The sequence below is a fragment of the Chroicocephalus ridibundus genome, chromosome 26 (genome assembly GCF_963924245.1).
Source record: "Chroicocephalus ridibundus chromosome 26, bChrRid1.1, whole genome shotgun sequence".
In the NCBI taxonomy this organism is placed as follows: Eukaryota; Metazoa; Chordata; class Aves; order Charadriiformes; family Laridae; genus Chroicocephalus; species Chroicocephalus ridibundus.
The window spans coordinates 1,462,602-1,488,552 of NC_086309.1; the positions used below are offsets into that span (position 1 = coordinate 1,462,602).

General features: G+C 67.3%; 3 protein-coding genes and 1 long non-coding RNA gene across 6 annotated transcripts; all 4 read left to right on the forward strand.

Annotated features, from left to right (window-relative positions):
• The first annotated feature begins 372 nt into the window (after positions 1–372).
• HIF3A (hypoxia inducible factor 3 subunit alpha) lies at positions 373–12,383 on the forward strand. Its single transcript, XM_063318512.1, has 15 exons — positions 373–451; positions 3,381–3,571; positions 3,935–4,071; positions 4,216–4,300; positions 4,849–4,958; positions 5,552–5,736; positions 6,490–6,596; positions 7,267–7,414; positions 7,727–7,851; positions 8,412–8,581; positions 8,954–9,028; positions 9,156–9,418; positions 9,625–9,709; positions 10,106–10,172; positions 10,577–12,383. The coding sequence occupies exons 1-15, from the start codon at positions 429–431 to the stop codon at positions 10,699–10,701; spliced, it is 1,896 nt and encodes a 631-aa protein (XP_063174582.1). The 5' UTR covers positions 373–428; the 3' UTR covers positions 10,702–12,383.
• A 610-nt stretch (positions 12,384–12,993) lies between these two features.
• Positions 12,994–19,801, forward strand: PPP5C (protein phosphatase 5 catalytic subunit). The gene is made up of 13 exons (XM_063318551.1): positions 12,994–13,152; positions 13,937–14,178; positions 15,164–15,311; positions 16,189–16,310; positions 16,420–16,485; positions 16,585–16,683; positions 16,832–16,937; positions 17,366–17,508; positions 17,809–17,896; positions 18,025–18,065; positions 18,180–18,358; positions 18,848–18,929; positions 19,553–19,801. The coding sequence occupies exons 1-13, from the start codon at positions 13,035–13,037 to the stop codon at positions 19,613–19,615; spliced, it is 1,497 nt and encodes a 498-aa protein (XP_063174621.1). The 5' UTR covers positions 12,994–13,034; the 3' UTR covers positions 19,616–19,801.
• A 587-nt stretch (positions 19,802–20,388) lies between these two features.
• Positions 20,389–23,311, forward strand: CALM3 (calmodulin 3). 2 transcript variants are annotated; one of them, XM_063318509.1, is made up of 6 exons: positions 20,431–20,554; positions 21,115–21,145; positions 21,583–21,726; positions 21,807–21,913; positions 21,987–22,122; positions 22,643–23,311. In XM_063318509.1, exons 1-6 carry the CDS (start codon positions 20,552–20,554, stop codon positions 22,669–22,671), a joined length of 450 nt encoding a protein of 149 aa, XP_063174579.1. In that variant the 5' UTR covers positions 20,431–20,551; the 3' UTR covers positions 22,672–23,311. The 2 variants fall into 2 exon arrangements, with proteins under 2 accessions (XP_063174580.1, XP_063174579.1); XM_063318510.1 differs by lacking the exon at positions 21,115–21,145 and having other exon boundaries at positions 20,389–20,554.
• A 702-nt stretch (positions 23,312–24,013) lies between these two features.
• LOC134507694 (uncharacterized) lies at positions 24,014–25,520 on the forward strand. Of its 2 annotated transcripts, XR_010068940.1 has the most exons (4): positions 24,014–25,031; positions 25,101–25,183; positions 25,283–25,398; positions 25,493–25,520. It is a non-coding gene; the product is annotated as an uncharacterized LOC134507694 (long non-coding RNA). The 2 variants fall into 2 exon arrangements; XR_010068939.1 differs by lacking the exon at positions 25,493–25,520 and having other exon boundaries at positions 25,283–25,483.
• The last annotated feature ends 431 nt before the right edge of the window (positions 25,521–25,951 follow it).

Consider the following 25,951-nt stretch of genomic DNA (forward strand, 5'->3'; position numbering starts at 1 on the left):
TGGCGTCGGGGGAAGGGGCGTGGCCTCGGCGCGGCCACGGCGGCAGGATACGGGATGGGGCGGGGTCTGGCGGGGTGACAAAGGGGCGTGGTTTATGGGGGCGGGGCCTCTGGCCGGCTGCCCGAGGGGGCGGGGCTTGGGGGGGGTTGGGACCCCATGGGACCCGAAGCCAATGGGGCGGGGCCGGCGGGTGGTGGGCGGGGCCTGGGGGCCCCGGGCTGGGGGCTTTGGCCGTGGGCCAGGGGTGGGGCCACAGCGTGGGGGGCGTGGCCGGGGCAGGGGGCTTTGGCCGGCGGCCCGGGGGGAGTGGCGGCGGAGGGGGGGGGGGGGAAGGGGGGGGGGGGGGCTCGGTCGGGGAGGGGGCGTGGTCGGGGAGGGGGCTCGGCGCGGTGGGTGCGGGCGCGCAGAGGGCGGCGGCGGCGGCAGCCATGGACGGGCGGCCCGGGGCGAGGTACGGGGCAGGATCGGGCCCCCGGGGGCGGGGGCGGGACAGGATCCGACCCCTGGGGTGGGGGGGTTCGGGGGGGGGGGGGGCGGGCCCGATGGGGGTGCCAGGGTTCGGTCCCCGCGGTGGGGGTCAGGATCCGTCCCCCGAGGGGGAGTCCCGGGGGGGTGTCAGGATGCGGCCCCCGTGGGGGATCCTTGGGGGGGGTCAGTATCCGACCCCTCGGGGAGTCCCAGGGCTCGGTCGCCCGGGGGGGGTCAGGATCAGGCCCGCTGGCAGGGGTCCTGGGCCAGGGTCCCAGGCGGAGGCAGGATCCGACCCCTGGAGGGGGTCCCGGTCCGTGGTCCCCGGGGGGAGCAGGATCCAACGCCCCCGGGGGAAGTCCATGGGTCCGGTTCCCGGGGTGGCACTCCTGGGGCAGGGTCCCCGGGGGGAGTCAGCATCAGTTCCCCTGGAGGGGCTCCGAGGGTCCGACCCCTGGGGGAGGGTGTCATGATCCGACCCCTGGGGGGGATCGTGGGCCCAGGGTCCCGCGGGGGGGTGGTGGCAGGATCCAACACCTGGCGGGTGCCCCAGGGTCCGACCCCTGGGCGGGGGCAGGATCCGGCCCCCTGGGGAGAGTGCGCTCCCTTGGGGGTGGGGCCGGGGGGGGACAGGACCGGGCCAGGGGGGTCCTGGGGGAGGCAGGATCCGTGCCGGGGGGGGTCCCATGGCTGCCCGGGGAGGGGTCCCAGAGTGTTAGGGCAGGATCGGGTCCCTCAAATGGGGGTTTTGGGGGGAGGGGGAGGGACAGGATCTGGCCACTGGTGGGTGTGGGGAGTCCCAGAGTGGGGTGGGACCCCCCTGGGTTGGGGGGCGGGGTGTCCGTCTGTCACCCACCGAGGACGGATGACAACCTGCGGGCAGTGACGGGTGTCCTCGTGCACCGCGAGTGTCCGTGCGAAGCCGGGTGTGTCCATGTGTATCCTCGTGCGAGCCATGTGCCAGCCCAAGCCGGGGGTGGGGGTGGGGGGCGTGACGTGATGCCAGAGCACACGCGTGTGCAAAGGACAAGGAGACACCCCCCCACACACACACTGACGCACACGCGTGTGTGAGGACGGGGCTCCCCCACCCCACCGGTGCACACATGTGTGCCAGGACCCACGGTGCCGCTGCCCCCGGGGGGGGGCCCACGTGCGCGTGTGTGTACATCACGTGTGGCCTTGGCGTGACGTGGCCAGGGACGTCCATCGTCCCCCCCTCCTTCTCCTCCTGTCTCCCACCCCCCCCCATCACACGGACACCCGGGTCCCCCTCCCCGGCCTCGGTGGGTCCCCGTAGCCCCTGGGGGGGCTGAAAGGGACCCGGGCATCTGGGGTGTCATCATCCCCCCCCCCCCCACTGCAAGCACCCCCATCAAGGCAGACAGGACCCAGGTGTCTGGGACATCCCAGTCCCCCAACCCGACCGGGTGCTGGTCCCAGTCTGAGCCTGGTGCTGGTCCTGTTTAGTGACCGGTTCTGGTCCCAGTCTGGTCCCAGTTAGTGCCCAGTTCTGGTCCCAGTGAGCGCCCGGTTAGTGCCCAGTTCCGGTCCCAGTGAGAGCCCAGTTAGTGCCCAGTCCTGGTCCCAGTGAGCACCCGGTTAGTGCCCAGTTCTGGTCCCAGTCTGGTCCCAGTTAGTGCCCAGTCCTGGTCCCAGTGAGCACCCGGTTAGTGCCCAGTTCTGGCCCTGGTTAGTGCCCAGTTCTGGTCCCAGTCTGGTCCCAGTTAGTGCCCAGTTCTGGTTCCAGTTCTGGCCCTGGTTAGTGCCCAGTTATGGTCCCAGTCTGGTCCCAGTTAGTGCCGAGTTCTGGTCCCAGTGAGCGCCTGGTTCCTTGCAGTTCCCCCAGTGCCTCGGCGAGTGCGGGGGGGTCGGGGGGGGGGGAGGCCAGCCTGTCCCGAGCAGAGCTGCCAGCGCACGTGCGGGCTGGCCCCTCATTTGCATACATTCGCATACATCAGCATGGCCCCGCCCCATTGGTGGGTGTCGCCCCCCCCCACCCCCCCCACACGCGCGCACACACACACACCCCCCTCTCTGTGTCCCCCGGCTGCGGCCCCCGGGCACCGCGCCAGGGACAGGAACAGCCCGTCCCGGCCGCCAGCACGTACCCGGCACACACGGGGCCGCACGCACATGGACACGCACACGGACACACCGACACACAGACACGGACACATGGACCCATGGACACACGCACGGACACACGGACATGCACACGGACACACGGACACACGGACACACACACGGGGCCACACGCACACGGACACACCAACACACGGACACACAGACACGCACACGGACACATGGACACACCGACACATGGATACACACACGGACACACCAACACATGGACACACAGACATACGGATACACACACGGACACACTCACACACTCACTCACTCACACACTCACACACACTCACACACACACACACACACATTCACACACACAGACACACACACACTCACACACACACTCACACACTCAGACTCACACTCACACACACACACATGCACACAGACTCACACACACACACACAGACACAGACACAGACACACACACACAGAGACACACACACACACACACTCTCACACACACACACACTCACAAAGACTCACACCCCCCCACACCGCCCTCCGCGTTGTCTCTTGTGTCCCAGCACCCCCCTGTGCCCAGGGGACGCCGTTGGTGTCACGGGGTGTCCCTGTGCCCCCAGTGACAGTGTCCCCACGTCCCTCTGACGGTGTCCCCGTGTCCCCATGTCCCTGCCACAGCGTCCCTGAGCTCACCCTGGCAGTGCCGGCGGCTGCGGCTGCCTGGGGGTGCTGGCAGGGCTGGGGCGCCATGCGGGTGCCGGGGGGGCGGCGTGGGGGCGGCGTGGATGCAGGCGCGGTGCGGGTGCCGGCAGGTCGACACCGGAGCTGCGGAAGGAGCGCTCGCGGGACGCGGCCCGTTGCCGGCGCAGCCGGGAGACCGAGGTCTTCTACCAGCTGGCGCACACCCTGCCCTTCGCCCGCGGCGTCAGCGCCCACCTGGACAAGGCCTCCATCATGCGCCTCACCATCAGCTACCTGCGCGTCCACCGCCTCCTCGCTGCCGGTGAGCCCCCCCGCGGCGTCCCCGAGGGACCTCCCCGGGGCCACCAAACGCCCAGGGGGCATTGGGGGACGCCTGGGGCAACCATGGCACCCTCCTGGGGCCTCCTGGCACGCCCACGGGGAACCCCCAAACACCCGTGGGACCTCCAGGGACTCCCGGGAGCCCACGGGGCCTCCTGAGGCCTACAGACCTCGGCCCGCCCCAGTCGTCCGTGGGACCCTCCGAGCTCTGCAACCCTCCGACCACCCCAGAGCGCCCCCAGCCCTCCCCCCTCACCCCGACAGCCCCCTGGGGCCCCCCAGAGGCCCCCCCACAGCCCCCTGACACCCCCCATCCCCCCGGCCCGGTGTGGTGCCCCTCCAGGTGCCTGGGCGGCGGCGGCGGAGGAGGTGGATGGGTGCTACCTGAAGGCGCTGAGCGGGTTCGTGATGGTGCTGAGCGAGGCGGGCGACATGATCTTCCTCTCCGAGAACGTCAACCGGCTCCTGGGGCTCAGCCAGGTTGCGGGGGGGTACATTTTGGGGGCGGGGGGGGCACCATGGGGGGAGGACAGGCGTAGCGGGGTGCTCTCGTGTGAGCATACTCGTGCGAGGCGTGCGATCCCCCCATCACACACACGCCCCCCCCCCCCCTCGCCCCCGCAGCTGGAGCTGATCGGCCACAGCGTCTTTGACTTCGTGCACCCCTGTGACCACGAGGAGCTGCAGGACGTGCTCAGCCCCCGGCAGGGTGAGACCCTCGGGACTCCCCCCCCCGCCCAACCCCCAGCACCCCTGGAACCCCTCCGAACAACCCTGGGACCCCTCCGGTGCCCCCCCAGCACCACTGTTGTTCCGCCCAAACATCCCTGGGTCTCCCCTGGGACCCCACCAAACAGCCCTGGGGACCCCTCCAGTGACCCCCAGCACACCTAGGACCACCCCAAACACCCCTGACCCCCTCCCAGTGTCCCCGGGTCTCCTGTGAGACCCACCCAAACAATCCTTCCCCCCCCCTCCCAGCACCTCTGGGACCCCCCAAACCGCTCTGCCCACCCACCCCCTCAGCAGACCTGAGTCTCTTCTGGGACACGCCCCACAAACACCCCTGGGACCCCTCCAGTGCCCCCCAGCACGACTAGACACCCCCAAACACTCCTGTTCCCCCCCCCCCCCAGCACCCTCCAATGAACCCCAGGACCCCTAGGACCCCCCCCAGTAGCTCTGGGTCTCCCCTGGGACACCCCCCGCCTCCTCCCCAGCCCCCCTCAGCCCCCCCCTGACCCCGGCCCCCCCCAGCGGTGCCGCGGCGGCGGGGGGAGCGCTCAGGGCGCAGCTTCTCCCTGCGGATGAAGAGCACCCTGACGGGGCGCGGGCGCTGCCTCAACCTCAAGGCAGCCTCCTGGAAGGTGGGGGAGACATGGGGGGATGTGGGGGGACATGGAAATGTGGGGGGATGCGGGGGGACACAGAGAAATGGTGGGATGTGGGGGGACACGGAGAAATGGTGGGATGTGGGGGGACATGGAGACGTGGGGGGATGTGGGGGGACACGGAGACATGGCGGGATGTGGGGAGATACAGAGATTTGGGGGGATGTGGGGGGACATGGAGACATGGGGGGATGTGGGGGGACACGGAGACATGGCGGGATGTGGGGGGAGGATGTGGGGACGTGGGGGGACATGGGGGATGAGGGGGAAGAACGTGAAGACACGGGGGGACACGGGGACGTGCGGAATATGGAGATACGGGAGATGTGGGGGGACATGGGGACAAAGAGACTTGGGGGGGGACAGGGAGGACGTAGCTGTGGCGGGTACTTGGGGGACATGGCGGAGGGCAGAGTGGGGACAGGGCAATGGGAGGACAGAGTGATATCTGGGGCCACAGTGATGGGGGGGCGCAGAGGGGGACACAGCACTGTGAGGGGTTGAGGGGGGGTCTGTAGGGGATCCGGGGGGTCCTGGCACCCCCCGTCCCCACTGCGGCAGCCCCCCAGGTGCTGCACTGCGCGGGCCACATGCGGTCGTATGCGGGGGCCGGGGGGGGCGACCCCCCTCTGCGCTGCCTGGTGCTGATCTGCGAGGCCATCCCCCACCCGGGGGCCATTGAGACCCCCCTGGGCTCCGGCACCGTCCTCACCCGCCACTCCATGGACATGAAGTTCACCTACTGTGACGACAGGTGGGGGGCCACCAGCACCCCAAAACCCAACAACCCCCCCGCGCCGAACCTGGCACCCTCCGGGCCCTGGCACCCCAACTCCCCCCCGGCCCCAGCATGCTGAATAACCCCCAGCACCGCCGCCAGCACCCCAACCCCACCCTTCAAGACACCCAGACCTCCAGCACCCTGACCGCCCCCCAAATGCCGGCACCCAAAACCCACCCACCCCCCTGGACCTCTGCCCGCCCCCCCCAGCAGCCCAAACCCCCTGCAAGATGCCCAAACCCCCTGCAAGATGCCCAGACCCCCAGCACCCTGCCCTTCCCCAGGACCTCCGACACCCCAAACCCTCCCTGTGCCCTGGCCCCCCAGCACCCAGCCCCCCCCCCCCCCTTCCCAGACCCCCAGCACCTCAAACCCTCCTAGACCTGCCCGCCGACACCCCCATCCCCATTTCTAGCACCCCGAAAATACCTTGACCACTGGCATCCTCCCCCCACCCCCCGCAGCCCCTCACCTCCCCAGCATCCCAAAGCCCCCCAGACCCCTGGCACCCCAAACCTTTACACCTCGCCCTCCCCCCACCCAGGACCCCTCAGGACCCTTCAGCACCTCAAGGCCCACCCCCCCCCCCCGCCCAGGACTGAATAGACCACATCCAGGACCCTCTTGGGGCCCCCTCCATCCCATAAGGGCCCCCCAGGACCCCATAGGACTTTGTAGGGGACCCCCCCCCAAGGGGCCCTCCCCGGCTGATTCGGGGTGCCGCAGGATCGGGGAGGTGGCGGGGTACACCCCCGAGGAGCTGCTCGGCTGCTCCCTCTACGAGTACGTCCATGCCCTCGACTCCGACACCCTCAGCAGGAGCGTGCACACCCGTAAGTGCCCCCCAAAATCCCCCCGGCACCCAAACACCCACCTGAGAACCCCAACATCCCCCTGGGAACCCCAGAATCCCTCCTGCACCCCAATATCCCTCTGGGAACCCCGACACCACCTGGGAATCCAAACATCATCCTGGGAACCCCGACATTGTCCTGGGAACACCGACAACCCCATGGGGCACCCCGATATCCCCCTGAGCATCCGAATATCCCCCCGGGGCACCCCTGGAAGCTCCATCGTTCCCCCCCTAGGGCTCCCTGGGCACCCCTGGGACACCCACGGGCACCCCAACATCTCCTCTGGGCACCCCAATATTCCCCCTAGCACCCCCTGGGCACCTCTGGGCACCCCAATATCCCCCTGGGGCACCCCTGGGCACCCCACCGTCCCTTCTGGGCACCTCAATATTCCCCTTTGGCACCCCTGAGCGCCCCAATATCCCCCTGGGCACCCCACCATCCCCTCTGGGCACCCCAGTATCCCCCTGGGGCACCCCTGGGCACCCCACCGTCCCCTCTGGGCACCTCAATATTCCCCTTTGGCACCCCTGAGCGCCCCAATATCCCCCTGGGCACCCCACCGTCCCCTCTGGGTGCACCAACACCCCCCTCCCCCGGGCACCCCGGCCCCCCCCGGTCACCCGTGGGGTGGTGGCCCCCCCAGTGCTGAGCAAGGGCCAGGCGGTGACGAGCCAGTACCGGTTCCTGGCCAAGCGCGGGGGGTTCCTGTGGGCGCAGACCCAGGCCACCGTCATCGCCAACAGCCGCAGCGCCCAGCCCGAGGGCATCGTCTGCCTCACCTTCGTCCTCAGGTGGGGGGGACACGGGGTGGGGACAGGGGGGAGCGACACGGGGGGGGGACGGGCCCTCTGCGCAGTGTCGGGTGCCCGTGGGACATTGGCGCTGCCTAAGTGGTGCCTTGGGAGGTGCAGCCCCCCCAGATCTCAGCCCCCATCCCCAGTGCTGGGGGAGGGGGGGGGGGCAGCCCCCCCAAATCTCAGCCCCCATCCCCAGTGCTGGGGGGACACTGCAAACCCGTCGTTTTAGGGGGGGGGTCGCTGCCCGTGGGGTCCCCGTCCCGCGGGGGCTGACACCACCCCCCCCCACGCACACCCCCTCCTCAGCCGTGTGGAGCAGCGGGGGGTGGTGCTGTCGCTGGAGCAGACCCAACGCCGGGGGGAAGGGCGCCGCCTGCCCCCCCCCGCCCCCGGCCCCGACACCCCCGATGCCATCCTCAACCTCAGCCTCGGTGGGCACCAGTTGCGGCAACTGGGAGCACTGGGAGGGGGTGTTGGGGGGGGCACTGGCCGGTGACGGGGGTACTGGCAGCAACGGGGGGGCACTGGGAGTTGATGGGGGTACTGGGAGCACTGGGAGAGGATCATGGGGGGCACTGGGGCTTGATGCATGGGGGTCTGGGGGGGGGGCTGGGATCTCCGGGGGGTGTCCCTGGGAGGGGGTTTGGTGTCCCTGGGGCATGGGTCCCTGGGGGGGGGTTTGGGGGTCCCCCACCCCATGTGATGGTGCAGAGAGGGGTGGAGGGTCCCGTGGGCGCTGGAAGGGGTCCCTGAGGGTCTCTAGGGGGGGGTCGGGGGGGTGCTGGTGGGTCCCGGGGGGGGTTCTGGGGGTCTTCTGCCCCCTGTGATGCTGCGGGGAAGGGTGTGGGGGGATCTGTGGGGTCCCTGGGGGATCCCTGGGAGTCCCCTGTCCTGTGTGACGCTGTGGGCAGGGGTGGGGGGGGGCTGTGGGTGCTGGGGGTCCCTGGGGGGGTCCCTAGGGAGTCTCCACCCCATGTGACACTGTGGGCAGGGGTGGGGGGCCCGCGGGTGCTGGCTTTCCTGCGCCCGGCCCATGTCCCCGAGGCGGTGCTGCAGCGGGACCCCCGGCGCTTCTGCTCCCCCGAACTCGCCCGTCTCCTCGCCCCCATCTTCGACCCCCCCCCAGCACCCTCCCGCCGCCGCCCCCACAGCCCCTCCCCGGTGAGTCCAGCCTCAGGGCTTTTGCCGGGGGGGGGGTTGTGGTGGTGTCCCAGCCAGGCTTGGAGGGAGAGGGCACCTTGGGGGGGTCCCTGTGAGACTTTTGGAGGTCCCAGCCAGGCCCTGGGGAAAATGGCGGGGGGCGATCCTTCCCAAGCTATGGGGGGACTGGGGGGTTCCTTGGGAAGGCTGGGGCGGGGCGGGGGGGGGGTCGTGGAGCCCTGGGGTTGTCCCTGGGAGGTCATGGCCAGGGTGAGGGGGCTGGAATCCTGAAAGAATATGGGGGGGAAGTTTGGCTTTGGAGGGGAACTTGGGGGGGGGGTCCTGGGCAGGCTGGGGGGGTTCTGGGGGTCCATGGCTGTGCCCCACCCCCAGCCCCCCGGGGACGAGCTGCTGTTCGAGGTGCAGAAGCTTTTCGCGGGGAGCCCGGGGCCCCGAACGGCCCTGCAGGTATGGGGGGGCTGGGGGGGACCCCTGTCATGCAGGGGGGGGCCCTGCCCCTGTCCCCACCTTGGACCTGGCCATGCCGGGGGGTGTGTGTGTGTGTGACCCTGTCTCCCCGTCCCTGTCCCCCCAGGCGTCGCCCCTGGACCTGGCCATGCTTGCCCCCTACATCCCCATGGACGGCGACTTCCAGCTGGGCGGGGCCGAGGCGCCGCGTGGGCGGGGCCCGCGCCCACCCGGCCCCGCCCCCTCGGCCGCGGCCCCGCCCCCTCGGCCGCGCGCCCGCAGCTTCCCCGGGCGCGGCTCCGCCCCCTCCCGGCCCGGCCCCGCCCTCCCGCGCTGGGGCAGCGACCCCGCCCTCGGCCCCGCCCTGGCGCCCCGCCCCACCAGGAAGAGGTGGGCGGGGCGCCGCGCGCGGGGAGGCGGGGCCGGATTTGGGCGGGACTCGGTGGGAAGGGGCTCTTAGGGGAGGGGCTTGGCGGGGTGGGGCAAGTTAGGGGCGGGGCTAAGGGAGGGGGCGGGGCCTGGGAAGGGCAGGTGGAGGGAGCCGGGGTGGGCGTGGCGCGGGTGGGCGTGGCGCGGCGTGTGACGGTGCCGCGCAGGGCACGGGAGCTGAGCGGGGAGGACGCGGGGGCCCCCCTGAAGCGCCCCGAGCTCGACCCCCACCTGCTGCCCCCCCTCGGCCTGGTACGAGGGGACACGGGGGGTGGGATACGTTGGGGGGGACGGGGGAGGCGGGGGGGGGGACGGGGACGAGACGGCGCGGGGCGGGGGGGATGCAGGCAGGGGACGAGGCGTGGGGGCACCGCGGGGGGGGGACATGGATATGGGGACACGGTGGGCACGGGGGTGGGAGGGGGCGGGGGGAGGCACTCATGGGGGGGGGGGGGGGGGTAGGGGCCATGGGAACACACGGGGGCGGGGGAGGGGGACTGTGGGGACGTGGGGTCAGGGGAAGAGGCCAGCCTGGGGGGCGGGGCGGGGACAGGTGGGAGGGGGGCAGGGTGCCCTGTCCCCATGCCCCCCCTCCCCTCCGTGTCCCTACCCCCCCCTCCCACCCCCCCCCCGACGTGTCCCTCGCAGGGGCTGCTGCTGAGTGGGGAGGACCCCCCGGGACTGAGCCCCTCCCTGGGGCAGGAGCAGCCTCTCGGTGAGGAGGGGCCCCGAACGAGGGGGACCCCGATAATAGCGGGGGGGCAACCCCGATAATGGCTGGGTGGTAATTGGGGGAGGCCCAAAACCTGGGGGGGACCCCGATAATAGGGATTTAATCCAATAATGGGGGTTTAATCTAACAATGGGGGATCCAATACTTGGGGAGGGCCCCCCCCCGGGTTTGGAAGGGGGTGAAACCCAGGAAGACCCCCCAAAACTGGGAGAGGTGAAAATAGGAGGACCGCGATAACAGGGGTGAAATGGGGGGGGGGGGGGCACAAGCAGAAAGGGGGAGGTGGAGGGTCACTAAAATGAGGCGGGGGGTAGGGACTACCAAGGGAGCTTGGGGGGGGTATGTAAAGAGAGGGGACCCCAATAATATGTGTCCCCCCCTCCCAGCGCTGCTGGCTGATGGCCTGGCCCTGCCGGGGGTCCCCCCGCACCCCACCCTGGGGCCCCCCCAGGAGGAGACCGAGGGCCACCCAGGAGGACCCCCCCGGGGTGCATGTCTGGGGAGCAACTGAGGGGGGGGGGCTGCATATGGAAGGGGCCGCCCCCCCCGCAAAACCACGGAGCCCCAACCACCTTGACGGGGACCCCAGAACACAACTTCTCTCCTCAAAACCCAAGGAGGGGGGTCTGAAACACCCCCCAATACCCAATGGGGAACCCCCAAAAAACCAGCCCCCCCAACCCACCCCACAAGTGGGGGGGCCCCCAACCTGGCACTCAGTGGGGCCCCCCTAAACCCATGTCCCCGGTGAGGGGGGGGACACCAAAAGCCATGACATCTCCCACAGACCCTGGGGTGCCCTCAGTGTCCCCCCTCCCAGCCTGGGGTGCCCCCCTCCCCCCATTAATTTCCCCCCCTTGATGCCCCCTCCTCCACCAGGCCCCCATCCTTGGGGGCTTTGACCCCCAAGTGTGGGGGACACCCCTCCGGTCTGTTGCCCCGCACTCATGGGAGCCCCCCCCACACCCCCTCACCCATGGGGCACCCCTTGGGGACCCACCTGTATCTCCCCCCCCAGCCCCCCAGCTCCGAGGACCCCTTGGAGGGCCCCCCTCAATTTGGGACCCCCCAACCCCCCCAGATCCTCCCCCATAGGGAACCCACTGAGCCCCCGCTTCTGGAGGTCCTCATCACCCCCCCAACCATGAGGCCCCCCCCCCCCTCCCCCCCATCTTCTCATGGGGCCTCCCAGGGCCCCCCCCTCCTACCTCAGCCTGGCCCCCACTGGGGGGGCATGGGGGGGGCCCATCCTCCCCACTTGGTGCTGGGCTGAAAATGCCCCTTTGGGGGGGCCCCAGAGACACCCCCCCCCCCCCTCCCCCCATCAAATCCGGGACCACTGGGGCAGCGCCTCCGTCCCCGGGGACCCCCCTTTATAGTGCTCTGTCCTGCACGGCCCTGGGGCCTTGGAGAGACATCCTTGTGCGAGAGCCTCGTGCAAGAGCTGCCCTCGTGCAAGAGCTTCGTGCGAGAGCCAGCCTCATGTGAGACCTGCCCTCGTGCAAGGGCCTTGGGCAAGAGCCCTGGGTGAGAGCCAGCCTCGTGCGAGGGCCTCACGGGAGAGCTGACCCTGTACAAGAGCCTCGTGCGAGGACCTCGTGTCTAACACTTGCGCCCTCGTGTGAGAGCCGTCCTCCAGCAAGAGCCATCCTCACGCTGAACACTCGTGCGAGAGCCACCCTCGTGCAAGAGCCGCCTGTGTGCAAAAGCCTTGTGCGAGGACCTTGTGCCTCAGCCTTGTGCAGGAGCCGCCCTTGTGCAAGAGCCTTGTGCAAAGGCCTCCCACCAGAGCCTTCGGGGTGAGCCGCCCTCGTGCGAGAGCCCCCCCCTGCCACGTGCCTTCCCCCCCCCAACCCCCCGCTCGGCTCTCACCCCTGAGCTGGGGCGAGCAGAGCTTGCACGAGGGGCCTGTCCCTTGCACAACAGCCCTCGCACGAGGAGGGGGCCGGACGCCGCTGCCCAGAGCCGCTGGGACCCACACGCACACCCCCTCTGGCCCCCCAGTGAGGCCCCGCTGCCCCCCACAATGTCGCTTTGGGGGGGTGGGGGGGTGTCCTGTACCTCGCCCCCCCGCCAGTGTGCTCCCACACGCTTGTGCACAGGCCACGTGCGAGGGGGGGGCCCGCACAGACACACGCACATGCACCCCCGCGGGGGGGGGCCGCATGGGGACACGGACGGTGTCACACACATCCCCCCCCCCCCCCCCCCGTGCTGCCTCCCCCCAATAAACCTGCTCTGAACCTGCCGAGGGCTGTGACTGTGCCTTGGGGGGGGGGACATGGGGGAACATGGAGGGGGTGATGGAGACACAAAGGGGGACACAGGGGGGCATGGGGGATGATGCGGACATGGGGGGACACGGGGGGTGATGGGGGGTACGGGGGGGGATGGGGACAAAGGGACACGGGGGGACATTGTGGGTGTTTGGGACATGGAGGGACACGGGGGGATGGGGACACAGGGGGACACGGGGGGTGATGGGGACACAAAGGGACATGGGGGGACACGGGGGGTGATGGGGGGTACGGGGGGGGATGGGGACACGGGGGAACATGGAGGGGATGGGGACAAAGGGACACGGGGGGGACACGGGGGGCGATGGGGACATGGGAGGGGACATGTAGGGGGACAGGGGAGACCCAGCCCGGTGACGGGACCCGGCCGCTCCGGTTCCCCTTCGCCCGTCTCTATGGTCCCGCCCGGCTCCGCTCTGCGCGCGGCGCGCGCCCGTTTGCGACACCGCCCCCTCCCGTCCCGCCGCCTTTGCGACAGCGGCGGCGCCGCTTGGCGGCGCGGTGGGTCGCGCTCCCCGCGGTTGCCAGGGCGCTTTACGGCCCGGCGATGGCGGAGGGAGAGCGGGCGGAGAGCGGCGGCGGGGCCGGACCTGGGCGGCCCCCGAGCCCGGCCGATCTGGAGCGGGCCGAGGCCCTCAAGACCCGCGCGAACGAGTTCTTCAAAGGTACCGGCGGGGGGGGCTGCCAGATAGGGAGCCGTGGGGGGCAATAAGGGGCTGCCGGATAGGGAGCCACGGGGAGGAACGGGGAGCTGCCAGATAGGGAGCCACGGGGGCATGGGGGCTGCCAGATAGGGAGCCACGGGGAGGAACGGGGAGCTGCCAGATAGGGAGCCACGGGGGGTGGTGACAGGTGGCGGCTGCCAGGTGGGGAGACTTAGGGGGCAATGAGAAGCAGACAGGGAGCCATGGGGGCTGCCGGGTAGGGAGCCGTGGGGAGCAATGGAGGACTGCTAGATAGGGAGCCACGGGGGGCAGCGGGGAGCTGCCAGATCGGGAGCCATGAGGGCGATGGGGGGCTGCCAGATCGACAGCCGTAGGGGCTGCCAGGTAGGGAGCCATGGGGGGCAATGGGGGGCTGCCACATCGGGAGCCGTGGGGGGCAATGGGGGGCTGCCAGACAGGGCGCTGAGGGGGGCAGTGAGCAGCTGCCAGGTAGGAAGCCGTAGGGTGGCAGCAGCCGGATGGAGAGCCATGGGGGCAGTGAGGGTTGGGGGCTGCCAGATAGTGATCTATGGGGGGCTAGACCAGCAGCCATGTCAGCGGCCGGTACAGGAGCAGGCTGCTGCATAGTGAGCTGTTGGGGGGCAATTGAATCAGAGACCCCCTGCCAGATTGGGAGCCACGTGGGAAGCGAGGGTCGGCCCCAGGAGGGTCAGGGCTGCCTGTAGGCGTCAGGGTGCCCCTGTGGGCAGGGGTCCCGTCCCGCTGACACCTGCCGGTGGCCCAGGGAAGGACTATGAGAACGCGGTGAAGTACTACAGCAGCGCCATCGAGCTGAACCCCACCAACGCCATCTACTATGGGAACCGGAGCCTGGCCTACCTGCGGACGGAGTGCTATGGCTATGCCCTGGCAGACGCCACGCGTGCCGTCGAGCTCGACAAGAAGTACGTCAAGGGCTACTACCGCCGCGCCGCCAGCAACATGGCCCTGGGCAAGTTCAAGGCTGCCCTCCGTGACTATGAGACGGTGAGGCTGGGCACCTCTGGTGTCGGTGTGTCCCCCTGGAGCTTGGTGGCGGGGGGGGGCTCTTGGGGACCCCTTTGGTGTCAGTGTGTCCCCCTGGAGCTTGGGGGAGTCTTGGGGACCCCCTTGGTGTCAGCGTGTCCCCCTGGAGCTCGGGAAAGTCTTGGGGACACCCCTGGTGTCAACGTGTCCCCCCCTGAGATTGGAGGAGGCTTGGGGACCCCTTTGTCACATCCCTGGTGAGAGCCTGTCCCCTCAGAGCTTGAGGGAGGCTTGGGCACTCCTCTGGTGTCAGCGTGTCCCCCCCTCAGAGATTGAGGGAGGCTTGGGGACCCCCTTGTCCCTTCCGTGGTGTCAGTGTGTCCCCCTGGAGAGTGGGGCAAACTTGGGGACCCCCTTCCGCCCACCCCCGCCCATGTCAGCATGTCCCTTAGAGCTGGACAGGGAGACCCTATGGGGATGTCCGCCTTCTTGTCCCCTCACTAGTGTCAGCACATGCTCTTAGAGCTGGGGGAGAACCCTTGGGGACCCTCTTGTTACCCCCCAGAGTCATGATGTTCCCTAGAGCTGAGGGGACACTTGGGGACACTCTGCTGATCCCCTGACTAGTCACAAAAGGTCTTCAGAGCTGCAGGGACCCTTGGGGACCTCCTTGCTCCCCACCCTGAGGGTCAGCACATCCCTCGGAGCTGTAGAGACACTCAGGGACCCCCTTGTCCCCCTCTTCCCCTATGTCAGCACGTGCCCCAGAGCTGTGGTGATGCCTGGGGACCCCCTTCCCTCCCCTTTCCCCCACATTAGCACATGCCCCAGAGCTGTGGGGACATTTGGGGACCCCTTTGTCCCCCCCCAGCATCATCCCTGCCCTCACATCCAAGGGTCTCTCTGTCCCTGTCCCCTCTCAGGGACAGTGGGGGTGCTGAAATCTGGGTGGCCCCGTGGCCCTCGGTGGCTGTCCCAGTCCCCTGACGTGTGTGTCCCCCCCCAGGTGGTGAAGGTGAGGCCCAATGACAAGGATGCCAAGCTGAAGTACCAGGAATGTCACAAGATTGTCAAGCAGAAGGCCTTTGAGCGGGCGATTGCCAGCGATGAGCACAAGCGCTCTGTTGTGGACTCCCTTGACATCGAGAGCATGAGTGAGCCCCCCTGACCCCCCCGCTCCTTGTGCCCCCCAAAAATCAAGGCACCCCTTTTTCCACAGGCAGGGCAGGAGGATGGGGGGGCTGCGAGGGTCCCCAGTAAAGGTTCGGGGTCCCCTTTGGGGTTCCTGTGGGGGGCTTGGAGGTCGCTGTGAGGGTCTCGGGGAGGCCTTGAGGGTCTTCAGACAAGGGTCAGGGTCCCTTGGGAGGATCCTAAGGGGTCTCATGAGAGTCTTGGGGGTCTCTGGAAGGATTTTTGGGGTGGGTGTGAGGGCGGTGAGAGTCTTAGGGGGACCATGAGCATTCCCAACAAAGGCTCAGGGTCCCCATGGGGGTCTTGGGGGTCTGTGAGGGTCCCTAGCAGAGGCTTGGTGTCCCTGGGAGAGTCCCTGGGAGGACCTCTGACAAAAGCTCAGGGTCACCTGGGTAGGTCTCAGGCACCTCGGGGGCCCAGGGGAGGCTCTGGGTTCCAACAACAGCCTTGAGGAGCTCTCGGGGTCTCCAGGAGGGTCTTAAGGGACCATGGAGATCCCATGAGAGTCCGAAGCAGAGCTTTAAGTTACCCAGAAGGGTCCCCAGGAGGGTCTCAAAATCCCCATGAGGGTCTCAGGGCACCCATGATGATCCCCAGCAAAGGGTTGGGATCACCATGAGGGTCCCCGTGAGGGTCTTGGGGTCCCCATGAGAGTGCCTAGCAGAGCTCTGGTGTCCCCATTAGGGTCCCCAGCCCAGGCTCAGTGTCCCCAGCAGGCTACCGGGGTTCGTCAGGGGCTGTGAGCTTGCGGGGAGGGATGGCAGGGGCATGGTGGCCCTTTGGGAACTTGTCCTCGCTGTCCCCCTGTGTCCTTGGCCACCGGTGGGGTTCATTTTGCAGCCATTGAGGATGAGTACAGCGGCCCCAAGCTGGATGGTGGCAAGGTGACGTTGGATTTCATGAAGGAGCTGATGCAGTGGTACAAGGAGCAGAAGAAACTCCATAGAAAATGTGCCTACCAGGTACCCCAGTTCCCCCAAACTCCCTCTAGTCCCCTGCCGGGCTCTGACCCATCCTCAAGTGCCACGTGTCCCCCTCCTTGTTGCCTCTGCTGATCCTTTGTCCCGGCAGATCCTGGTGCAGGTGAAGGAGGTGCTGGCCAAGCTCCCCACGTTAGTAGAAACGACGTTGAAGGAGGTGGGTGCCCCTCACCAGGTGCTGGTGCTGCTGGGTGTGTGTGTGTGGGGGCAAAGTCCCCAAGTGGTGACATTCCACTCTGGCTCATCCCAAACGCAGACAGAGAAGGTGACGGTGTGCGGGGACACCCACGGGCAGTACTACGACCTGCTGAACATCTTCGAGCTCAACGGGCTGCCCTCCGAGTCGAACCCTTACGTATCCCCCAGGAGGGAGTGGGATTGAGCCCGCCCCCGCGCCGGGGTCTCACCGGGATCGTTCCCACCCCCACGGTGGGGACAGACACGGGGATGGGTGGCATGAGGGGACGGGGACTTTGGGACCTGTTTTCCTGAGCTGGTTGCAGATATTCAACGGGGACTTTGTGGACCGCGGGTCCTTCTCGGTCGAGGTCATTCTCACGCTCTTTGGCTTCAAGCTCCTCTACCCTGATCACTTCCACCTTCTCCGAGGTAATGCAGCCACCATGGGTGACAGGTCCTTGTCACCTCGTCCTGGGTTGTGAGGCCATGTCCCCAGTTGTGGGGCCTCGTCCCATGCCCATGTCCCCTGTCCCCAGCCATAGGACCAGCTCCTGGGTTGTGGGGCCGGGTCCCCTTTCCCTAGTTGTGGTGCCACGTCCTGTATTCCGTGTCCCCTGCTGGGTTGAGGGGCCCTGTGCTGGGTCATGGTGCCACATCCCCAGTTGTGGGGGGATGTCCCCGATCTCTGGTCCTAGGGTTGAGCCATGGGACCGTGTCCTTGGGACCTTGTGCCTTGTCCCCCATCCTGGGTCGTGGGGCCTCATTCCCTGGCCGTCTCACGTCCTCGTGGCCAAGCTGTGGGGCTTTGTCCCCTGCTCTGTGTTGCTGGGCCTGGCGATGCCACCACGTTCCCACAGGGAACCATGAGACGGACAACATGAACCAGATCTACGGTTTCGAGGGGGAGGTGAAGGCCAAGTACACAGCGCAGATGTTCGCCCTTTTCAGCGAGGTCTTCGAGTGGCTGCCGCTGGCCCAGTGCATTAATGGCAAAGTGCTGGTGAGGGGGACGCAGTGTCCATGGCCCTTATCCCCAGCCTGGCCCCTGGGATGTCCCTGTGCAGGGGGGGTTTGCCTGTGAGCAACCTGCTGGGTGGGGGGGTCCCCACCATCCCCATCCCCAGGGAGTTCGGGGGATCCCCGTCCCTGGTGGGGTTTGTGTGGGGGGGTCCCTGCCGTCCCCAGGGGCTTGGGGTCCCTTCCCTCCTCACCCCTGGGGTTGGTCCTCACCAGGATTAGGATGGGGGGGGTGTCCCTTCCTGCACCCATTGTCCCCATACCCATGTGGCTCCTGTCCTAGATCATGCATGGGGGTCTCTTCAGTGAGGACGGCGTCACCCTCGATGACATCCGGAAGATTGAGAGGAATCGGCAGCCCCCAGACTCTGGTGGGAGATGGACTCCGGGGGGTACCCCATGTCCCTCTGCCCCATGGCATCCCTTCCATCTCTGAGGGGCCAAGATGTCCCCCTGGGGCGGTTGGGGGACCCTGACCCCGCCTCTGCTTCCCCCACAGGTCCCATGTGTGACCTGCTCTGGTCCGACCCGCAGCCCCAGGTGAGCTGAACCCCAGCAGTGGGTCCCCAATGTGCCCCCCCCAGCGCCTCTCCCTGCCTTGGGGACAGCTGCCGCCATGTCCCTGGGACCCCGGTGACACTGGCCTTCCTGCAGAACGGCCGCTCCGTCAGCAAGCGCGGGGTCAGCTGCCAGTTTGGGCCTGACGTCACCAAGAGCTTCTTGGAGCGCAACCGCCTCGACTACATCATCCGCAGCCACGAGGTGAAGCCCGAGGGCTACGAGGTGGCCCACGATGGCAAATGTGTCACTGTCTTCTCTGCCCCCAACTACTGGTGAGTGCCACCAGCGCCCAGGGACAAAGGGGTGCCGCAGCCACCAGGGAAGAGTGCCCCATTGTGCACACTCTCCAGCTTACGTGCACCGCCATTGTCCCCTCAGTCAGGTCCCTGGGTGTCCCCTGAGCCGCACTGTCCCCTCATCTTGGTTCCCGGGTGTCCCCTGAGCTGCATTTTCCCCTCGGCCCAGTCCCTGGGCATCCCCTATGCCTTGGTGTCCCAAAGCTCCCCTGTTCCTATCCCTGGGGTGTCACTATGTCTCAGCATCCCTGTGTGGGGTGTTGCTGTCCCCAGGCATCTCTTTTGTCCCCAAGCCTTGGTGTCCCCAGGGGTCCCTCTCCCCGGTTGCCCCTGAGCTTTTCTGTCCCTTTATGGAGCTGTGCCTCCATGTCCCCAAGTGTCCCTGTCCCTGGGGGTCCCCAAGCCTCAGTGTCCCCCTGGGGGGGCCGTGCTTTGATGTCCCCAAGTGTCCCTTTCCCCCCGCAGCGACCAGATGGGCAATAAGGGCTCCTACATCCACCTGCGAGGCAGCGACCTGCGCCCCGACTTCCACCAGTTCACAGCAGTGGTGAGTCAGGGAGGGGGGCACCCCATTCCCCTGAGCCTGGGGATCCCCCCACCCCTCCTTGGGGACTTTTTGAATGTGGGACCCCCCTCAAAACCTCTCCCTGTGGACCCCCCGAACCTGTGATCCCTGAAAGCTGCCCCACAGACCCCTGAAATCCTCCCTGGGGACATGCCCAAGTCGTGTCCCCCAAACCCTCTTCGGTGACACACACCCACCCCCCCTCTCCCCCAAAATCTTGGACTCTCCAAAATCCACTCCTGGGACTCCCCTTGACCTTGGGAGCCCCAAATCCTCCTTGGGGACCCCCAACTTCCCCCGGAGCCCCCCTGAAACCTCCACGGGTTCCCTGAACCTCCCAAGGGACACCTCCCCACACCCAAACCTATTAAGGGGCTATTGGGAGGGGGGGGTTCATAGGGGCTATTCTGGGGGCTGGGGGAGCTATTGGGGCGTCATAGGGGCTATGTGGGGGGCTGTTGGGGGGGTCATGGGGCAATTTGGGGGGCTTGGGGGCTATGGGGGGCTCTTAGGGGCAATTTGGGGAGGCTGGGATTTTGCGGGGAGGGGAGCAGATTTGCCTTCCTGCCCCCCGACCCCCCCCCGACCCCTCGTCTCTCCCACAGCCTCACCCCAACGTCAAGCCCATGATGTACGCCAACACCCTGCTACAGCTGGGCATGATGTGACCTCCCCCCCTCCCCGGGTGGCCCCCCCCGCTGGGTGCCCCCTCACACCCCCCAGGGGGTTTTAATATATTGGAAGATTGTATTTATTCCTCCCCCCCCCGCCCCACTCCCAGTTTGCCCAGTTGGGGCCAGAGCTGGGGCAGCACCCCTCGGGGTGGCAGGGGGGGGTGGTGGAGGTGGGGGGGGGGGGGGCAGGGGGCAGGGGAACCCTCTGCCGGCATTGCCTCCCCGGGGGAGGGCTGCCCCCCCCCCCCAAGCAATAGGTGCATGAAGGGGGGGGTGGGGGTGGGGTGGGGTGGGGGGTGCTCAGCGTTTGCCCCTCCCCCTCCCCCCCCCCCCCCCCCCCCCCCCCCCCCGGGCGATTTTACCGTCTGTAATTAACGATGTTAAAATAAAGTAATTATTGTAAGCTGGGCGGGGACCCAGGCGTCCGGGGCGGGAGGGGGGGGGGAGCGGGGAGCCCCCCCTCCCCCCCGTTGCCATAGAGACCCATGGCTGTGGGTGGGGGCTGTTTCCGTGGCAACCGGCTGCCGGTTGGTTTAGGGTCCTAGGCCCCGCGGCTGCCAGGCCACCGTGGCCGCGCCCCTGTTGCCATGGGGACGGGGAGGGGGGGCGCGGGAGGAGTGGCCGGTTGCCCTGGCGATCTCGGCACGCCCCCCACAGCGAGGCTTGGGGCGGGACTCTGCTTCACGTGACGCCGCGGGGCTACGCCCCCTTTCGGGGTCTTCCGCCGGCCGGTTTGGCGCATTGCGGCTCAGCGGCAGCCAATCAGGATGGCGCTGTCGGCCCGCCGCGCCTCGCCAGCCAATGAGGCGGCGCGCCCAAAAGAGCGAGGGTGTTCCTTCTGGCGGGGGCGGGGCCTGCGGGAGGGGCGGGTCCAGCGGAGGGATCCGGGGATCTGCGGAGACAGGAGCCTCGCGCCGCCACCCGAGCGCCATGGTCAGGGACCGGCACCGGGGTTGCCATGGCGACAGGGGGCGCTGGGGAGCGGGGGGGGGCACCGGGGTTGCTATGGCGACGGGGTGGTGTTGTCCTTGAGGAGCGGGGGGGGGGGGGGGGGTATCGGTGTTGCCATGGCGACGGGGCGTTGTTGTTGTTGGGGATGGGGGTGTGTCACTGGGTTACTATGACAACGGGTCACCGACGGTTGGGGGGTTGCCTTCGCGTGCTGGGGGGGGCTTGGGGTGGGGCTGTGGGTGTTGGGGGGTTGTTGGGAGTTTGGGGGCCTGGGGGATGTTGGGGGTTTTGTGGGGTCGGTGGGTGCCGGGGGGGGTTTGGGGGGGTTTTGGGGGGCTGTGGGTGCTGGGATGTGTTGGGGGTTTGTGGGGGGGGTCCTGTGGGTGCTGGGAGGAGTTTTGGGGGGTTTTGAGGTGCTGTGGGTGTCGGGAGTTTGTGGGTGGCTGGGGAGTGTTGGGAGGTTTGGGGGTGCCAGTGAGCGGTGGGGTGGTGGGTGCTGAGAGGGTCCCGTGGGTGCCCCCTCACCCCTGTTCCTCCCCCAGGCTGACCAGCTCACTGAGGAGCAGATCGCAGGTGGGGGACATGGGGGGTGACAGCAGGGCGGGGACAGGCACCAGAGGGGACCCTGCAGGGGGGATGACACTTGGGGGGGGGGACACACTAGGGAGTGGGGGATCTCTGGGGGGTTTGGACTGGGGGATTCAGTGGGGTAGAGGGGGGACACCAGGGTGGGGGGATAACACTGTGTGGTTGAGGTGACGGGGGACACCCAGGAGGAGACGCGGGGGTGCTGGGGTGACAGTGGGACACGCAGGAGGGGCTGCTGGGGGGGGTGGCAGAGGGGAGGCACCATGGCATGCAGGAGGAGACACTGGCTGTCAGGGTGACACGGGTGCCCAGATGTGGCCACCCGTGGCACGCCCCCCCCCCCCCCTCCCCCGGCCATTCTGGCCCCTGCTGGTGACAGTGGTGACAGTGCGTGACCCCGTCCCCATGGTGACGGTCCCCAGAGTTCAAGGAGGCATTCTCGCTCTTCGACAAGGATGGGGATGGCACCATCACCACCAAGGAGCTGGGCACTGTCATGCGCTCGCTGGGCCAGAACCCCACTGAGGCCGAGCTCCAGGACATGATCAATGAGGTGGACGCTGATGGTGAGCCCCGTCTGTCCCCCGCTGTCCTCTTGTCCCCCTGTCTCCTGCACACTGTTCCTTCATTCCTGTCCCCAACCCAGGCAACGGCACCATCGACTTCCCTGAGTTCCTCACCATGATGGCGAGGAAGATGAAGGATACGGACAGCGAGGAGGAGATCCGTGAGGCTTTCCGCGTCTTTGACAAGGTGGGTCGGGGACAGGGATGGGGACAGGGGGATGGGCGAGGCAGCAGTGTCACTGCCATGTCCTCAACCCCAGGATGGGAATGGGTACATCAGCGCCGCAGAGCTGCGGCACGTGATGACCAACCTGGGGGAGAAGCTGACGGACGAGGAGGTGGACGAGATGATCCGAGAGGCTGACATCGACGGCGATGGGCAAGTCAACTACGAGGGTGAGTGCCACTGTCAGGACAGGCGTCCGTGCTGTCACCCAGCATTTCCTCTGTCAGCCACAGGTTCCTGCTGGCACCCAGTGGGACACCGCTGGCACCCACCCACGGGGCTTCTCATCCCCCGGTGCCACACTGCGTTCCCCATCACCATTGGCCTGGGATACTACCGTGTCCCCTGTCACAACTGGCCTGGGACACCACAGTGTGCCCTGTCACCCCCGGCAAGAGTCCCGCACTGGGGACAGGGGCAGGAATGGGGTTGGGGACAGCATCCATGTCTCCGGTCACCAGGAAGGTGGGATCCCACCACATTCCTCCATCTCCAAGAGGCCAGACCCCACCGCGTCCCTGCCAGCCAACCCCACAGTGTCCCTTGTCCCCACCATGTTCCCCATCCCCAGGGGCTCTACAGTGCCCCTTGTCCCCAGTGTGCCCCCTGTCCTTGCAGTGTTCCTGCCCTTGTCGTGTCCCCGTCCCCGTCATGTCCCCATCCCTACCAACCCTTCCTCTTTCCTGGCAGAGTTTGTGCAGATGATGACGGCAAAGTGAGGGGACACGAGGCCACCAGGAACCACCTACCCCCCCGCCGGCTGCCACTGCCTGTCCCTGCCACCAAGAGGTCCCCAGACCTCCCCCCCGCACCACAGACCCACCAGTCGGGGGCACCCGTGGGGCTCTGGGGAAAGGGAACCCCACCAGGATAGAGGGTCCCCAAATCCTCCATAGGGGCTTTGGAGGGGGTAGGGGGGGGTCCATTTCCGCAGCGTGGCGGGACCTGGGGCAGGTCCAGGGTCCCCCTCCCCGGGACACAGCAGGGCCTCCCCTTGCCCCAGGAGAGCGTTTGGGGGCATTTCAGTGGGATTTGGGGTCTCAGGAGGGTTGGGGATCCTTGGTGTGGCGGAATGGGCCCAGGCCCTGGTTTGGGGGCGTTTTGTGTGTGTGGGGATTTTGGGCCCTTTTGTGGGGGGAGGGAGTGGCACGCCAAGCTCCGGTTTTGGGGGATTTGGGGTCTTGGGGTGGGGGGGTGGGACCAGGCCTTGTGTTTGTGGCGTTGCGGGGGAGGTTCTGGGACCAGGCCCTGTTTTTTTTGGCTATTCTAGGGGGGAGGTGGGGTGCTGGGAGCCCCCTCACCCCCATCTGGGTGCTGACGTGGGCAGCCGAAGCTGTGAAATAAACCCCTGGTTTTGCAGTTCCTGTGGCCTTAATGAGGTGTGGTAACGAGGGGCGCTAACGAGGGCCTCTGACACCGACAGCACCCCCCCCCCCTCCCCGCACAGAGGGGGTGTGAGGGTGTGTTTTGGGGGTGCTGGGGCAGCGCGGTGGTGCGTGGTTGTGCAGGTTTGGGGGTGTTTGTTCTTGTTGGGGTGTAGTTGGGTCCAGGTGGGGGGCAGTTGGGGATAGGGGAGTGTTTGGGGTGCAGCTGGGGGTAGGTGGGGTGTATGGGTGTAGCTGGCGCGTAGATGGGGGCCGGTGGTGTGTTTGGGGTGCAGTTGGGTGTCCTCGGGGTGCAGTTGGGGTGTATGGGTGTAGTTGGGGGACAGGGGTGTGTTTGGGGTGCAGTTGGGGTGTAGGGGTGTAGCTGGGGTATAGTTGGGGAACAGTAGTGTACTTGGCATGCAGTTGGGGTGTTGGGGCCAGGGGTGCAGTTGGGGTGTAATTGGGGTGTAGGGGTGTGTTTGGGGTGCGGGTGGGGTGTATGGGTGTAATTGGGGTGTAGCTGGGGCCGGGGGTGTGTTTGGGGTGCAGTCAGGTCTAGTTGGGGTGCACTGGCCATGACCCCCATTATGTTTTGGGTGTTTTGGCTGTTGGGGGTGTGTGTGTGTGGTGGGGGGGGTGTTGCTGGGGTGTGCGTGGGGTTGCTGGGGTGTGCGTGGGGTGGGGTTGGGGCTGTGTGTCCTGGGTCCCACCAAAGCCAATGCCAGAGGGCGGGCCTCCTGTGGGGGTGGGGGCAGTCCCACCCGTGGGTCCTCCTCTGCTGACCTCACCTGAACGCCGGGGTCCTCTACGAATCCACTGCCGCGACGGCTGGATCCATTTCTGGTCCTTCAAAGTCCCACCTGGTGTCTGGAGGGATCCATAGAGGACTAAGATGTCCAAGGGTGGGTCTGTAGAGGATACAGGTGTCTGGGGGCACCTGGTCTTTTTGACCTTAAGCCCCCTACCCCCCCCCCTCGTCACAATCAAACCCATCATTTAATCCAGCAGAGGAAGCTCCCAACCGCTGTGGCATGGCTGAGCGTGGTCCCGCTTCCGCCTTGCCTCGAGCTGAGATGTGGTTGTGGCGCTACAGGGGTAATGGAAACAAGTCACGGTTTGGAGAGAAAAATGGTGAAATGGGGCTATCCCCACAGAGGGTGTGCGTTCTGGGATCTGCCCCCTTCCCTGCTGGGGCGTGAGATTGTCCCCCGCCCCAGGCAGGAAACCACCGCTCAGCCCGGGGTCAGTCCTGGGACACAGGAGGGAATGAGCCTCTTGGTGGCTTTGGTGGCCACCTCTGCCCTTCAGCCACCTGAGGTTCAACCCTTTCCCAGGGTTCAACCCCTGAAGGTTCAACCCCTGAAGGTTCAACCCTTTCCCAAAGTTCAACCCTTTCCCAAAGTTCAACCCTCAAGGCAGCCAGCTTGGGGGAAACTTACCCTTTTGGGGATACCTCTTGCTTTCCGTTCCTCCACAGAAGGATTTTTCATGTCTTTTTTGCCATTTCTCCAGCTTTATTGCCCTTTGAGATAAGCCCAATTCCCTCTTCCCCACAAAGGATGAAGGGTTGGGACTTGCCTTTCCCACAAAATCCCGCCAATGGCGAGGCATCAGGTTAAGCCTAAGGCAGGCAGCGGGTGCGGGAAAGTAGCGGCGGATCGGCGAGGAGGATTGTAAATACGCTCAAGTGGCACCGGCAACTGGCTGCCGAGGTGGGCTGGGGGGGGCTGGGGGGGGCCGGTGGCAGCAGAGGGAACCTTTCATCCCCCCGCATCTTGCAGCTGGCGGAGGTGAAGGCGTCGGAGCGGAGGCTGCAGCAGCGGGTGAAGAGCCTGACGGCCGAGCTGGCCTCCTGCAAGAGGGGGTGAGGCCGGGCTGGGGGGCACGGGGAGGGGGGGGCCCTGCCTGGGCGTGAGGTGTGCCCCCTGACCCCCCCCCGCCCTCACGCCGCCGGTCCCCTCAGCAGCCACCGGACACCCGTCGGCACGGCCAGCCGTCCCCAGGAACGACGCTCGGCGTCCCGGGAAAGCCGCCGTGGCGGCCAGGGCCGCCCCCCGTCACGGTCCCCATCACCCGCAGGTGGGGGACGCTGAGGGACACACGTGGAGTGGGGGGGGGGACACATGGTTTGCCCCCCCTCCCTGCCCCAACACCCTCCTCTACCCCCCGCCAGGCTCCCGCCCGCCGCGCTTTGACCCCACAGCCTTAACTGGGGGGACATTTAATCTGGGGAGTGTTTAATTTGGGGGAGTGTTCAATTGGGGGGTAATTTCAGGGGGGGAGTTTAATGGGGGGGGTATTTAACTGAGGGGGGGATGTTTAACTAGGGGGGTCAATTTCGGGATGGAGTGTAATTGGGGGGGTGTTTAATTGGAGGGGGTAAGTTGGGGTGTTTTTTAATTGAGGGGTGTTTAATTGAGGGGGAGGGTTAGCTGAGGGGGTTATTTGGGGCCAGAGTTTAATTAGGGGTGTTAATTTGGGGGGGGGTGTTTAAAGGGGGGGTGTTTAATTAGGGAGAAGGCTGTTTTCTGTCGGGGGGGCTCATTTGGGGCGGGTGTGTTAGATTTGGGGGTGCTCCCCCCCGAGTCGGAGGAGGTGGCCAGAGGTGCCCCCCCGGGAATAAACGGAGCCC

Excerpts from the sequence above, each read along its gene's own strand:
- PPP5C (XM_063318551.1), top strand. The coding sequence starts at position 13,035 with ATGGCGGAGGGAGAGCGGGCGGAGAGCGGCGGCGGGGCCGGACCTGGG. Across the intron at positions 15,312-16,188 it reads CCTTGACATCGAGAGCATGA|CCATTGAGGATGAGTACAGC; the intron begins GTGAGCCCCCCT and ends TTCATTTTGCAG. Across the intron at positions 17,897-18,024 it reads TCGGCAGCCCCCAGACTCTG|GTCCCATGTGTGACCTGCTC; the intron begins GTGGGAGATGGA and ends CTTCCCCCACAG.
- HIF3A (XM_063318512.1), top strand. The coding sequence starts at position 429 with ATGGACGGGCGGCCCGGGGCGAG. Across the intron at positions 3,572-3,934 it reads CCACCGCCTCCTCGCTGCCG|GTGCCTGGGCGGCGGCGGCG; the intron begins GTGAGCCCCCCC and ends GTGCCCCTCCAG. Across the intron at positions 9,029-9,155 it reads GGCCCCGAACGGCCCTGCAG|GCGTCGCCCCTGGACCTGGC; the intron begins GTATGGGGGGGC and ends CTGTCCCCCCAG.
- CALM3 (XM_063318510.1), top strand. The coding sequence starts at position 20,389 with ATGGCGCTGTCGGCCCGCCGCGCCTCGCCAGCCAATGAGGCGGCGCGC. Across the intron at positions 20,555-21,582 it reads GCCGCCACCCGAGCGCCATG|AGTTCAAGGAGGCATTCTCG; the intron begins GTCAGGGACCGG and ends GACGGTCCCCAG. Across the intron at positions 22,123-22,642 it reads TGGGCAAGTCAACTACGAGG|AGTTTGTGCAGATGATGACG; the intron begins GTGAGTGCCACT and ends CTTTCCTGGCAG.